The sequence below is a fragment of the Strigops habroptila genome, chromosome 8 (assembly GCF_004027225.2).
Source record: "Strigops habroptila isolate Jane chromosome 8, bStrHab1.2.pri, whole genome shotgun sequence".
Taxonomy (NCBI): Eukaryota; Metazoa; Chordata; class Aves; order Psittaciformes; family Psittacidae; genus Strigops; species Strigops habroptila.
In genome coordinates this window covers 44431821-44446411 of record NC_044284.2, presented here as the reverse complement: position 1 = coordinate 44446411, position 14591 = coordinate 44431821, and the positions used below count along the sequence as shown (strand labels likewise).

Sequence of the window (14591 nt, the reverse complement as noted above, 5' to 3'; positions counted from 1 at the left end):
TACAAGTCTCTGTCAAAACCAGGACTAAGGCTGTTATATTCATACCCTATCAAGAGAGGAACTTATAATAAGTATTTGGTGATAAGTAATTAACCCTTAAGGAGGTACAGATAACCAGGAGAAAGGAATATTAGTTTTTGTTGCTGAAAGTGCTGTGGATTTTTGTGTTGAAATACGTGCTTTTTCACTTTTTATCAAAGCCAAGCTAGCTTCTGGAGACTGTTGGAGATGTAAATCCTCTCCACTCAGTTGTAATCCAGTTTGTGGCTGCTCCATTGTCATATAGCTCATGGTCTTTACATCTGTATGGCTTTAGGGGCTAATAAATTTAGTATTTCTGTAGCAAATCTTGCACAGCTCTGAAATGAAAGAGAAAGTTGCCTCTGCAGAGATCTTACGGTTTTCATATTATGAGGAATATTTTTACAGGCTACTTTTTATTTCAATATCTGGCCTGTTTGGGAAGAGATCCAACATCTGCTAATGCTCATCTGTCTTCCCTGTGTTGAGTGCTATCAGACCCCTTCGGGGAATTGACTAAGACCATTGGATGTTTGCTATAAATTGTTATTCACCTGTTTCAAAGGTCCCATGGGAGCAGCTGTAACCTTTGTGAGTTTGCTGATGGTAGTGCTTATTCTCTGGATTTGGTCAAAGGTTCATGGAAAAACTATTTTAAGGGGTTTCTTCATGTCTTCTCCCCCCAGGTATGATCGTTCTGTATCTGATAACAAAGCACTGATGATAGTCTCAGAAGAACCACTGTTATATATTTCACCGCCCCCACCCCCCTGTCAGCCCCTGATTAACCGGACAGAGTCACTGAGGTGAGCAAATGCCTTTTCTGAGCATTTAAGCTTTTATAAGGAGTTTAGTTATAAATTGAGTGAGTGCTACTGTGTAGACAACTGTGAATGATGTTATTGTCCATTCACAGTGTTCATCCAGTATGTGACCAGTGTTTCTGTAAGCATCTGCACTGTCCAATGTCTACTACATAGAGACAGGAGATGGACTTACATCTTTGTAATCTTTTTATGGTCTTGGTGATAATTTTCACTCAGTTTTCACACTGGTCATTTGTAATAACCAGATAACAATTTTCTGATTGCCTGGAGGCTTTTCATGACTCAGTAGAAATAGAATAGAAATCACTTCATATGTGGAAATGTTCATAATATGGAAATCAAGTCCAGCTAAAAGCCTTTTCCATCTGAAATACATAAAAGATGGTCTCCTACTCTTCAGCTTCTGATGAAAGCAGACTGAACCTGGCACTGCAGATGTGCTTTATTGAAAACACCTAGCTCTGCTTGTTCTGCTTTGTCCATTTTTTGTCTCAAATTTATTTGCCATGTTGTAGCCTTCTTAACTAATATTTTTGTCTTGAACTGATCAACTTTTGATTTTAAATTTCAGTAGTTCTTCCAGTCATTTCAGAATTACTGTTCATTGGGCAAAAGAAAGTACTGTATCTGCTTTATGTTGAAACATCCTTGATCCCAATACTTCATAGATATGTCCTTATGAATTCCCTCATAAATTTAATCTTACAATTAAATTTTCTTACTCTGGTATTAAAAATAAATTATTATAAGATAAAAGAGTAGTAATCTGCAGCACCTTGTAGTGGCTAGTTGAACTGTTTTCTAAAATTAAACAATTCTGCCACTGTTCTTCAAAACAACTGTTAATGTCATGGGTTTTTCTAGGCTGAATCACGAACTTCGAGGATGGGTTCATAGACATGAAGTGGAACGAACAAGATCTAGAAGATCGTCAAATAACCAACAGCAGAAAGCACGGGTTACGCAGGTAGGCGGGTTTATACTCGTGAGTCAATAGCATGACAAGGTAATTTCAGATGCATAACAAAATATTCTCTCTTACTTCTCCGCACTTGTCATTATAGACAAAAGTAGCAACGGTGCCTGTAATTAGAGTACCCAACACTTCCCATTTTGAATTGCTCTGTTTGGTTGATTATTATGTTGTCAGAGTTCTTCCATTCTTGCTCTTGGATTCAGTCTAGAAGTTTGTATTTTTTTTTACAGTCATCAAAATATGTTCATCGTTGTCTAAACTGAAATTAATGGCCTTTTTATGGCTTCTCTGTAAGGCCATATAAGGATAAACAGTTGGTTGATAGAGAGAAGTGCAACCTACAGCACATTGATCTGGCTCACTGTTAAGGAACATAGCTGATTGGTTTTGTTGAAATATTTCTGTTTCCTTTTTTCGTGTTTTTGCTAGAGGGATGCGTTTTTGGTAAGACTACACAATTATGAAATTCGTGCTCATACTTCCCATTTTTTAGAATTCCTTTCATCTGCATGGCATACCAATAGTGAGGACGAAATTAAGACCGTGAGTTTTCAAAGTGTTTCATTTGATTAAGAGGTAGTAACAGCTTTAAAAAGAATTGAACTTCACAGTGCAGGAAATACCATACTTTTCTAGAGAAAAAGTATTGAATATTAAGCTTCAGTTTCTTCTCCCTGGTTTCCAAAGGAGAATGGTAGAACATTAAGTAGGGCAAGTTTAGGTGCTTCTACTGTTTCAAACACCAGGAAGTCTGTTATGGGTAGTATATTTTGGCAGTGGTAAAAAGTGATTTGACCTCAGAAGAATTCTGCAGATCTGAGGTCAGTGATAGCAAATTTTGCAGTCGAATGACAGAGTATGTGCAGCTGTTGTGTGTGGTGCCAGCTTCCCTTCTTTGTCTCTGAATGTGTGCCTTCAAATTTGGCTATAGTAAAGCACTTGGGGTTTTTTGTGGTTACAGCTTGATTGCTGGCCATTTCAGTTATTCATGTTTCACTAGTGGAAAAATGCACGTTTGTTGTGCAGGGCACTGATCAACCTCTGCACCCCATTATATATTCACTGTCTGCTACAGATGTGCATCATATTGTATGTTGTGGCAAACCAAGAAAATGCTTATTGTTTTCACTTTGTGTCATCTTTCTATTCCCCGCCCGCCCCTCTGCCCCTTTTCAGAGCTCCCTCAGCAAGAAGGCAGATTCTCAGCTAATGGCCATGCCTTACACAGACACCAGCCTCAGGTAAGACAGAACACCCTTGTTACTGTTTTCTACTTAATAACCTAATTTGTCACCAACAAATTGTAGAAAAAGTATCAGTTTTCACCTTATCAGGATTCTTAAGCCAGGTGCCAGCTTCATTTATTGGGCTGATTTCTCTTCCTTAGCAATAAATGCTTCTAATGATTTAAACTACACTTGAAGGGACCCTTGTATCACAGCTCCATTCTGCTAGGGTCTTTCTACCAATGAGCCTTAAGAAATTCTTTACTTCACGCTGCAGAATCCCTTCCTGAACAAATTTGAATCTTTGGGGGGGTGGAAGAGGAGGGGAAGGGAGAATTGTCTTGGGACATCATTAGTTTATATGAAAGTTTCAAAGTCTGTTAAAAGGGAGGTATCTCTCACTGTCTTCAACAGTAATAAAAAGCTAAGGTTTTTTATTTGTACAGGCGGATGAAGGAAAGGATATCTGTTTTAATTGAAGACTGGGTGAACAAACTGCATGGCGTAAAGCAGTTTAGTGTACATGCTTGCATTACTCTTAAAAAAAGGACAAATTGGATTATTAGAAACAGTCTGCAAGATCATGCAGCTCTGCATGCTCGGAAGGAAGTTGAGATTTTTTTCAGGCGATTGATGTTTAAAAGAACAAGACCGGTGAGTCATGGCAGCTGCACGCTGTGACTGTCCTGGAACTGCTAAGAACATAGAACAGACTTCAAGTTCCTCCCAGAGCCATCAGCTATTAGATGCTCCATGAAATCATAGAATCATAGAGTAATTTAGGTTGTAAAGGACCTCTGGAGATCTCTGGTCCAACCTTCTACTCAAAGTAGGTTTAACTTCAGGTTTACTGTTTGTCTCTGTTAGAAGAGACTGTCTCCATCTCCATTATCTCAATCTCCATTAGGAAGCTGAGGATTGTAATAAGAGTCCCCTAAGCTCCTCTTCTCCAGGCTGAACAAGCCCAGTTCCCTCTTTCTCCTGTCTCTTCTAGTACATTCTGTGCTTCGGGCTCTGACTGTAATGCAGCCCACTGTGCAGTTGTGCTCCTGATGCCCTGCTGGCTTGCACTCAGCTTGCCTGCCAGCATCCTATGTCCTTCCTGCAGTGCTTGGGCCAGGCACATAGGAAAGGTGCTGTTTATTCAGTTCTGTCATTGATACTACCCCTATGGAGAATACAGGCAAGGTGTTTAATTTTTAATACCATTGCAGTGACTGAAAACTGAGTGACCTTTACCTTCTAGAACACTCTTATTGGTGACCTGAATCCATGAACGGGAGGACGTTAGCAGGATTTAGATTTATCTTTGTAGCACTGATGATACCAACATTGTCATGTTGGTCCTGGATTCCAAAAGAAAGTTGATGAATTGAAAAGTATTGCAGTGTAGTCAAAGCAGAGGAGGAAGATAAAAATTAAGATGATTTCAAAGAAAATCATTAAAACCCCTCAGCTCTCTATACTTTCTCTAGCTTTCTTCAGAGGTGATTTTGATGAGACTTTCTGCAAGGTGTGTTTTTATGGCTCCAGATATCAAACTGGGACTCTCCAATTATTTTCCTGTTTCTAAGTTTAGCACTATTAATATGGTGTTTCTTGGTGCATAAAGTACTGTGTTGACAACCCCATTCCTTCTTAAAACAACCATATGTGCAATATCCTAGTGCTCTGTGATGCATAACAGAATGCCCTTCAAACTTAAACCAAAAAAAGACTTATTTCTCAACAAATGGCCGGACACAGCATCACTGTTTTGGATATACAGTTTAATATGATGCTTTGCACCTGGTTTTGGATCTTAAGTTCTCTCCTTCCTTTCATGGAGCAGTCCATTGTGGTTACCTTGAGATACTCCAAGGTAGGTATGGTGTAATACCTGTAATCTACTAGTATCACTTGGAATCTGGGACTAGTGTTAGATTTGTTCCACAGACCAGGAGGGCTTTGTAAAGGCCCAGTGGTTTCCAAGTGTTTTGGAACATTTTTCTGGATGGTCTTAGGGTTATAAAAGGCTGGTTTTTAGGTCTAGCTGTATCTTCTGGAGTGTGGGCGAGCAAACGGATCTGTGGGACCTGTTTCAGTTTTCAGGATGTGTTGTACTGAGCAATGCGTGGGTGCGATGCCTTTTATCACAGTAAAACTTCAGTGCTGAATCTCAGGGGCGGTTTGGTGGGCCTACGTGTTTTTAAGAGTGAGTCATCAAGCTCAAATTAGCTCCAGTTTTTGTTTCCTGTGTGTGAAGGATATGATCTGGTTCCTCACTTGCACAGATCTGCTAAAGAGGATACATAAGTTAGAGCTGCCTGCTCTTGATCGCCCAGGACTTACACCCCCAATCCTGTTGAAGAGCAACTGGCTTGGCAGCTGCAGTCTTTTGGTTACGACAGGACTGTATTAGCAGTGGAAGAGGAGATAATGACAGTCTACTATTACTGCTGCTCAAGAAAATCACTTGATGATAGATTTGTGCCTTGTTTTGGGTGCATAGTTATGTATATTTTAGAAACATACCAAAATAATCTAAATTAGCCACCATAGTTTAAAATCTGGGTCAGCAGAAGACAGCTTGGGAGGCATAGCCTGATCAGTGTTTTTGCCACAAATACTGTGAACAGACAGTATGTTATTAAAGTGGGAAAAAACTAAAATGACTGATTAAAGTTCCAGCTAATGGTTTGTGTAAGTACAACTTTCCAATTTGATTAAATTCAGGTTTTGTTTAATCTGGAGAAGAGAAAGCTCACTACACTCTCTACAACTACCTGAAAGGAGGATGGAATGAGATGGGGGTCGATCTCTTCTCCCAAGTAACAAGTGATAGGACAAGAGGTAACAGCCTCAAGCTGTGCCAGGGGAGGTTTATATTGGATATTAGGAAAAATTTCTTCACAGAGAGAGTGATCAGGCATTGGAACAGGCTGCCCAGGGAACTGGTGGAGTCACTGACCCTGAAAGTGTTCAAAAACTGTGTACATGAGGCCCTCAGTGATATGGTTTAGTGGTGGACTTGGAAGTCCTGGGGTAATGGTTTGGACTTGATGATCTTAAAGGTCTTTTCCAACCTAGTCAATTCTGTGATTCAATGAAATATGTTATTTTTGAATGGGATTGGGGAAGTATACATGACAGCAATATATGCTAGGAATTTCTCAACTTTCCAAGGTAAACAGTAGATAAGTACCATGATTGTATGACTTGCCAGTGTTTTGCTTAGAATTGTTTACAGGGTCCTTTTCCTCAAGCCTGATATATGTAAGAGGAGAATTGTGAAAAAGATAATCCAGAATTATGTGAATATCTTATTTCTGCTCCACTGCCTAAATTGAAAATCAAGAGCAAATCTTGTCACTTGACAGTAAATGAAAAGCTCTGTGTATGCATAACTTTGTACTTCCTTCATTTTGAGTGGTGTGGATTTTCAACAGTAGGAAAAAAAAATTTTTTTTTTTTTTTTTTAATTTCAGAATGACATTCTAAAATTTGTTTTCAGAAGTCATCACAATTTTTCAGACACTTTAGGTTGACTTGAAACTACTTTTTTTGTTGAGCTGGCAAGCAGGTGTTTGCCAGCCTCAGAAGCACGAATAAAATCAAGCCTGGAAAAGTTTCCCACAGCAAGACCTTTAATTCACCTTTAACTTTCAAAAAATACCCATCAGTTTAACTTTCTTTATCTGTATTTAATGTTTGTCATGCTTCTCAATGGGTGAAGAATCCTTGTTCTTTTGAAAAGCAGGTCTTTAAAGTCATTGTGTCACTGAAGTTAACTTATCTAAAATAATTACCATCTCCCCTTCTTCATGTCAGCAGGAACTCAGGGAATGAGCTGCAAGTGTATTATGCCTCTCCAAGGAGCTACCAAGATTTTTTTGAAGCTATTCACAGAAGGGAAGATACATTCTACGTGGTGTCATTTCGCAGAGTAAGTGTAGTAGTTGTTCAACACTGGCCTTTTATGTGTATCCATAAGACTGTTTCTCACACTGAGTGTATTTCCTTATAACACAAAAGATGACCTAGTCAAGGTTGAAGCTAAATTTGGTTCTTCATAAGTGATGCTTTTGTATATCCTTTACAGTAATATGGCCAGATCAGGGCCTTTGCAAAATATGCCCATCGCAGTTAGGAATGGAAGTAGAGCTTTGCAGAAAACGGTGTAGTGCCATGGCAAGACAGTGCAAAATTGCATGAACCCTCAGGTTAAACACTTACACATGTTAGCAGTCCAAAAATTGGAATAGTTAGGTGGATATTTATTTAATAGGTGCATAAATCTTTTGTGCTTCTGGGTATAGGAGTAAATGTACCCTGTGCACATAGTATTTCTGCTAGCTTAACATAATATTATTCCTGTCTTCCCCTAAAACACTTGCATTTGCAGTTTTGTGTGTCACATATTGCAGCTGTACAGGACTGCGTGCAGTGGCACAATTTTTCTGCTGTTTTGTGACTTGTAAGTCAAGACAGATGAGCAATTCTGCTGTCTGTGCTGGGGTACAGCATAGGCTTGTGCTACGCACACAGGCGCATTCTCACATCTGCAGTTCAGTTAGTGACCATAAAAGCTGTTTTAAAATTGAATTCCAGGTATTCGATGGTACTTTATGTACTGCAAGCCTGAGTGATGTTGAAGCCAGGACAGCTGCAGTAGTGAGAAGCTTCTTGGAATCTGGTGATGGAAATGATCAAGGCAAGCAGTGGTTGAAACACCAACTGGTGGTTGGGACAGTTTATTCTCTCCCTTTTTCAGAGGTCTTAATGAGTCCTTAGACATATCTATAATGTGTCTTTGTCCTGGCCTGAAACTGGAGTCTTGACTTGCTAAGACTCCTGCCTTGCTATTTTGCGCTTGTAGTGCTAGATTGGAATTGATATATGTGTGCTCATGACCAGCTATGGTTTTCATAGGACCCTGTAGTTCCATTTATTTCCTCATCACAGGAATGTCCTGAGAGGGATCCCACAGTGGTGGAGAACCAGTAGTTGCCATTACAACAGCTCATACAGCTACAACCAATTCTGTGTAAGAGCACACAGATAAGCAAAACTAGTTCTAGCAGTTCCTGTGTTGCCATAGTTCTAGCAATCTGTAGATGCCATATGTATATAGGTAACACAACCCAGTTCAACCTAGTCTTCATCTGTGAGATACATGTCTCTAGAAAAGGTTCAGGCAAAATAAAAATAACGGTGCTCTTGTTAGGATTAGGGTTTTATGCTGAGTAGAAATATGAGGTTAGTTTCCAGTCGTGGGATTACTGGGTTGTGTCACAAGGCTGGAATTTTGTTATTAAATGCTTGGCATGTTCTGCTGTTCTTTCAGCTAGCAACACAAATATAGCCAGCACCAGGCTCCACGTATCCTGAGGATGAGTAGAAGGGAGTGGAGAATTGATATAAAAGTTTTTCTGGAAACTCGGAACAAAAAGCACAATAGTGTTTGTCTAGTTTTTCACTTGCTCTAGTCCACCTGAATGCATGCACTGGTACATAGGTTCTGTTTACACTGTCAGATTAATGATCTGGAAGTTACCGGCTCTCATTTTGACTCGCAGAGCTGTCCCTGGAAACAGAGTGTCCTATACCACAGAATCTCTACTGCTTGGGTCTGCTCTATTGCAAGGAGAGGTGTGGGGACTTTTAAAATCATGTATAAAGTTTATTTGGCAGCAAAGCTGCTGCTATTTATGTTTATGAATGAAACATCCTCAAATCGAAGGCAGTTTTATGCATTACCTCATTTATTATTTCAGCAGGGTAAAACTAATCTAATGACAAGCTCTGCCCTGAGGCATTTTTAAATTACTTGCTTTGGTTCTTTTGTGAGTGCAGAAGAGCGGACTCCTACACAGCCCAAAGGGTGCCATCGGCAGGGCCCCAGCCTGGGAAGTGCCCTTTCACCTTCTCCTGAGGACTGCTGACTTCATATTCTTTGCACCACAATTCCCTTTTCACTGATGATTAGGAGCTGAGAGAGGGGCTGATTTCTTCCTCAGCGTTTCAGGACGGAAACTTGCTTGCTTGTTGCTTGCTTGCTTGCTTGCTTGTCCAAGCTGGAAGGCAAGGCCTGGAGATGTTCTCGTTTTGTTCTCCTTTCTGGCTGTTTGCCCTGCAGACACTCCCAAGCACTTAATAAGATGTTAAAAGCTATGTACAAAAGAACAGGACTCATCCAGTTGAGAGTTCCAGGGAATGGATGGATCTGGTATTGGTGATGGTCCTGCTCCAAGTGAGAGGTGGGACTGAGGATCCCCAGAGATCACTTCCACCTGATGTCTCTGGGATCCTCATTCCACATGCTTTCTGCTCTGTGCAGTGTCACATAAGCCAGCATCTCTCTGATGAAGTGTGACACATTTTTTGTGTGTTTGCTGCATGTTCTCACTCACACCACAGGAGCTGTGCCCTGAGTCCCTTGGACTTCCTAGAAAATGGCATTTGGTAGGGCTGTCCATGCTTCTCATACAGTAGAACTCAGCCAAGGCTTCAGAAGGTGCAAGGTAAGGGAGCAAAGCTCCCATGCGTTGTCTCATCCTCTCTCTCGTGATGCTTGGTACCTATAACTACCTGTAAGGCTGAATTTTTCGTGATCTCATCAATTTTACGTTCTCTTGTTGCCTTAGAAGGCTTCCATGTCTGCGAATGTACAGTTGGAGTTTGATTTTGTTTTCTTTTTTAAGGAGTAGAGAGGAAAATAAAGTAGTATTTGGGTCAGCTGAGTCCATATGAGAAGCAGAGCTTTCACTCTGGGACTTTAGAGAAATTAATTTTCTGCTATTGCCAGGGGAATCTGTAATGCCATTTTTAAACAAGAAGAAATATGTAACTGACAGCGAGTAAAGAAAGAATTCTTGAACTGAAGCGGTGCTGTCTCCCAGCTCTGCCAGACCTCAGCAGCCAGAATCCCTTGTAGGCAGGGCTCACCACCATTTTTTTCTTGAGATGTTAACTTGTTAATTTTACTTTTTCTTGCTGCATAATTTTTGGGAAGCCATTCTTTTCAGTAGTTTTACAGCATTGCAGAAACTGACACCTAACAATGTAAAAAATAAGCACATTCCCCGTTGTATATGTTCACAGCTGGGCTGTCTGCTGTCCCCAAATGCTCCAGCATTCAGAAGCTATGTCTTTGCAATGGGCCGCTAAATTGTGCTGGTTTGGGTTGGCTTTGGGAACACATTCAGAGCTGAGAGGTCTGTGCAGTGGGCAGCAAGAACAGGATGCAGTGCTTCTGTGAAAAGGGTACAGCAGTTTTCGCTCTGCTGAAGCACGTTGGAGTCTGCAGTTGGTGCTGAACCTTCCTTCCATTTCTCCCAGGTCTAAGAGACAGAATTGAGTCTGTTACACTGCCAATGTCTTTGGTTGCTGCCCTTTAACATCCGTGATACCAAGTCTGCTTCATCTGTTCCAAAACCCCAGTGGAGCATGGCTACAAAATTCAAGTTAGTTGATACAGTGTGCTCTGTCAGCAGGGAGATAGACACCTGGCTGCCCCTGCAGTTCTTCTGTAAGCCTGTCACCCAGACAGTTCTCTCTCAGAGCTCACATCTGTTTTGCCATGGAGTATTCCGACCTTAAGATTGTTTCTAGAATTACTTGAATAGAAGGTAATGAAGTAAATCATTGGAAAAAACAAATCCTTTCCAATTTACTTTGGCCTGAAAATGCTGCTCCGGATTGTCCCACTCGTGTGGTTAGGATCAGAGTCCCCACAACTTGCAAAGATGAAACAGTAGATTTCCCCATCCTGGAAGATTCTGTCAGTGACCCTGTAATGACATCTCTGCACGCTTATTAAGGACAGTGACATTTTTAGGGTAAGAACGTAATTACTGTTCTTAAGGAAAGCGTGGTTTAAAGTTTGATTCTCTTGGGAAATTTAGAAGGCTACTAGCATTTCCTCTCACTACTTTCTTTATTGATTTCAAAGCACAATGCCTCCTGATATCCAAGTTTGCCAGTTGCATTTAATGCAGCACGTATACGCTATTTTACAGTATGTTGCAGTAAAAGAAAATAGATATTAAAAGGTGATTCTGGTTATTATTTGTTAGAACAGAAATGATGCTGGCCCGATGGAAATCAATGGCAAGTGTTTACCAACTTAATTAGGACCAGAATTTCACTTTGTAAATTTCTGCTTCAGTGCCATAAACCGTAGAGCTTCAGGGAAACATATTATTATGGATGAGAATTTCTGTGCTACAAGCCAACATCTGCAATGAGCATTTAAGGATTTCTCAAGTTCTGCAAACAAATTTTCACTGAAGTGAATAAGCCAGATTTAAATCAGAACTTTTGTTCTTTCTTTGTGTGAATGCTCAGTGTGCTAGGAATAAAAATATCTAGGTTGTGTTTTACTTTTGTTGGTAATAAGCCTTTGCTGTGTTAATTGTATTTGGGATGATATATTACTTTCAGACAGCAAATGATTATAATGCCTGCCTTTGACATGCTTGTGTAGCAGTAGTTTGCTCTGCTGCGCACACAGCAATGGCAACAGTTTGAATTTATTCAGAGAGTATGGGTGAGACAGGTTTGCATTCACTGCACTCTTGATGCCATCTACATCCTGCAGGCAAAACTGCTTTATAAGAAGTCAGCTTCAGATGATGTTTCATAGCCAGAAATTCAGTCCTAACATATACTTTTCTCCTATTCTGTTGCACTTGACAATGGGTGGTTTTCACTGAACATGAAGTTTTCTGCTGTTGATTTTGTTTGTGGATTTCTGTGGACTGGGATGTATAATTTGGTCTTTCATTCAGATAAAATGCACTGATCAGATTCACATAGTCCTGCTGCTCTGAAAGACACGTTAGCTACCTGATATACTTGAGTCCTGTGGGTTTGCAGCTGCTGCAAGTTAACATGCAGTTTTTGGAAGGATTTTACAAACTCCCCTTTCTCCTGGGGAGCCTGACCTTAGCTATTCAGAGGAAAAAATTACTTTATCCCAGGATTTTAAGATATTGTCCTATATTGTATACAGATGCTGAGAATAATATGTGTGGAAAGATCTGAGGCTCAGGGCATAGTATCTGTGATAAAAATGTCTGTCCTTTAGCCTGAATTCTCTGTGAGGCCAACCCTTGCTTCCCTGGGAAAATTTGAGAAAGCAAACAGTGTGTGCGATTGTGCTTCAGCATGCCTTGAAGCTCTGCAAAGCAGCCTCTGTCAAATATGGCTGTATTTGACTTTCAAATTTGAAAATCCATTATGAAAACCTCCTCTTTCCATCAAAGTGTCACTAGTGAAAATGAGGTCTGCCCTGCTGCATTCTTGTTACAAATTCCCTCTTTTCTGGTTAAACTGTGGATTCTCTCTCTGTCAGAGAGAACTTTCTCTTCCCAAATCCTTTGTGTCCATATGAAAACAGTGAAGCAAGCTTGCTTTCTGATCGTTCTTGAACTGTTGTCCTTCCTGGTGTGGAATATTCCTGGTAGGTTAGGAGTAGGGAAAGATGACTGGGAGGTGGTGTGGAGAAGGTTTCTCTGTGGCCTTCTGGATACCCAGCTGGGGAAGATGTTGCTTTTGGTAGTAACATTTAGAGCTTAGTCTAAAAATCTCCAGAGAGAAATATAATAATCTAAGATTAAGTCTGAAAATTAATGTTGGTCTATGGAGCACAAATGGCTTTACCTCAATCCTGGGATTATCGAAATACATGTGTACGAGAACAACACAACTCCCAAGTTTAAGTAACAGGAAGCTCCAAAGAAGTTTTTGTAGGTTTTCAGCTAAAGGCTGTCAGTTCTTCAAAAGCATTTCTATCAACACTGTCTAGTATTTTCCAGCAAAGCCTCTGATTGCTTCATTATTTCTCACTGTTGTTACTCTTCAATGCCTAGAGGTTGTGTTCCTGTGTAAGAACATACTTCCAAGAGTGAAGTAAGAAAGGGCTATGCATCTTGTCTAGCGAGCAAGCAGGCTGAGTGAAGAAGGAAGATAAAGTGCCAGGCAGTGAGACGCCTTGGATGTGCAGTGAGTGGAAGCCAGAGAGGAGCAGCCAGCAAGTACCAGTTGCAATGTAGTGTCTCGCGGGCAGCAGCTGTTTGACTCAGCCAGATGCAAACAGTGATTAGGAGGGACCTGAACAAGAATGCAAAATGCGTTTCTGAGAAGGGAGGTAATGCCTGTCACATCAAGTGAGGTTTTGTTTCCTTTGGAAATGTCTTGTCTGTTCCTAGCTCTCCAAGACATTTTGGAAGCAAAGTCTTCTGATTTTTATCTCTTTGGATCCCTTTAAACCCCACTGTCCTCCAAATAAAATTGAGAATGAATGTGGTGTTGAGGACAGACGTATAAGCAGACAGAAAAGTTGTTCGAATATGTCTGGCATGGAGCAAAAGATACTCTTGGGGTTTGCGTGTATAGTCTTGATTTGTTTGTCTTCTATATGGTTGCTGGAACTTCATGAATCATATTAATGCTGTCACTAAACTTCTTTCAGCCTTATATGTCCCAGGCCTAACTAATACTTTGTTATTTTTAAACTAGTATTTGGAAGGACAACATACACTGTACATAATTATAGTGAAAATAAAACATACTGCAAAAAATGTCTCCAAAACCCAAACTGGTTACAGACAGACGTGACCAGTTAATAGTATACTTGTATTTAAAATATGCTGCATGTTTGACAGACAAAGAATTGTGGGCAAGAAATAGAGGAAGATTGTTGGTTTTGGAAAGCCTCTGTAAAAGAACCACTGCTTATGAAATTGGTGTGGACATAGGCTAGAGAAGGATAATTGGGAAGTGTGGGAGGAAGATGTGATTATAAAATGGGAATTGTCTCAGCAAGGAAGTGACAGCAGTATCTCACTTATTAAGAATAGAGAACAAACAATTGCTGACATCAAAGTGACCAGGAACACAAGTTTATCCACGAACAAGTAATGTGCATTCAGTTAGAGCAGGCAGTGGAAATGCAGCTCTGAAGCAGTTCCTTTCCTTCAGGAAATAACACAAGCTTAATAATGCATTAATAATACTATAATAATGCATTTTCCTTTAGTGTTAGCATGGTATGCATTGAAGAAAATTTGGCTTAAATTATTCTGAACAGTTCCCAGAAGGAAATGATGGGGTCTTGCCGTATGATCTGTAGGAGTATTTAATTATGGAATGAACGCTGACCAAACCCTAACTGTATAAAGACAGAAATGACACCTTCAACTCTGGAGCTGCAGTAGCCACTACGGCATTGACTTGTATTTGGTGGCAATGAGCTTCTGAATGAAAAAATGATCTTGATGATAACTTATTTGCCTTGAATTAAGCATACACAAAGAGCACTTTGAAATACCCATGCTTATTTTCTTAGTTGGGCTTCACACTTTCACAGCTTCAGACTACTGATTTTTCTTCTGTTTGTTCTCAGTTTTCCAGTTTTTATTTCTGACAGCCCTAGACAGAATCTTTAGAAAAGTAAAGTTTGCAGAATTGAGGTGTTCTTGGTTTCATTAGGTAGCGTTTGTGTCCACAATAGAAATCGTACCTTTTAGTGAATGTTAATTATGATAATATTACATT

The 14591-nt window shown here is 40.1% G+C and overlaps 1 protein-coding gene across 5 annotated transcripts in view; it reads left to right on the top strand.

Moving 5' to 3' along the window:
• Nucleotides 1–14591, top strand: part of ATF6 (activating transcription factor 6) — an 80257-nt gene that overhangs the window by 23181 nt on the left and 42485 nt on the right. For 2 of the 5 annotated variants that reach the window (XM_030496564.1, XM_030496562.1), the window contains 4 exons: nucleotides 708–827; nucleotides 1713–1815; nucleotides 3001–3065; nucleotides 6861–6975. In XM_030496564.1, the coding sequence (XP_030352424.1) occupies nucleotides 708–827; nucleotides 1713–1815; nucleotides 3001–3065; nucleotides 6861–6975 (403 nt within the window). Of the gene's footprint in view, nucleotides 1–707; nucleotides 828–1712; nucleotides 1816–3000; nucleotides 3066–6860; nucleotides 6976–9449; nucleotides 9554–10133; nucleotides 11474–12904; nucleotides 14028–14591 lie in introns of those variants that run through there. The other 3 variants (XM_030496565.1, XM_030496566.1, XM_030496563.1) reach the window with 3 other exon arrangements.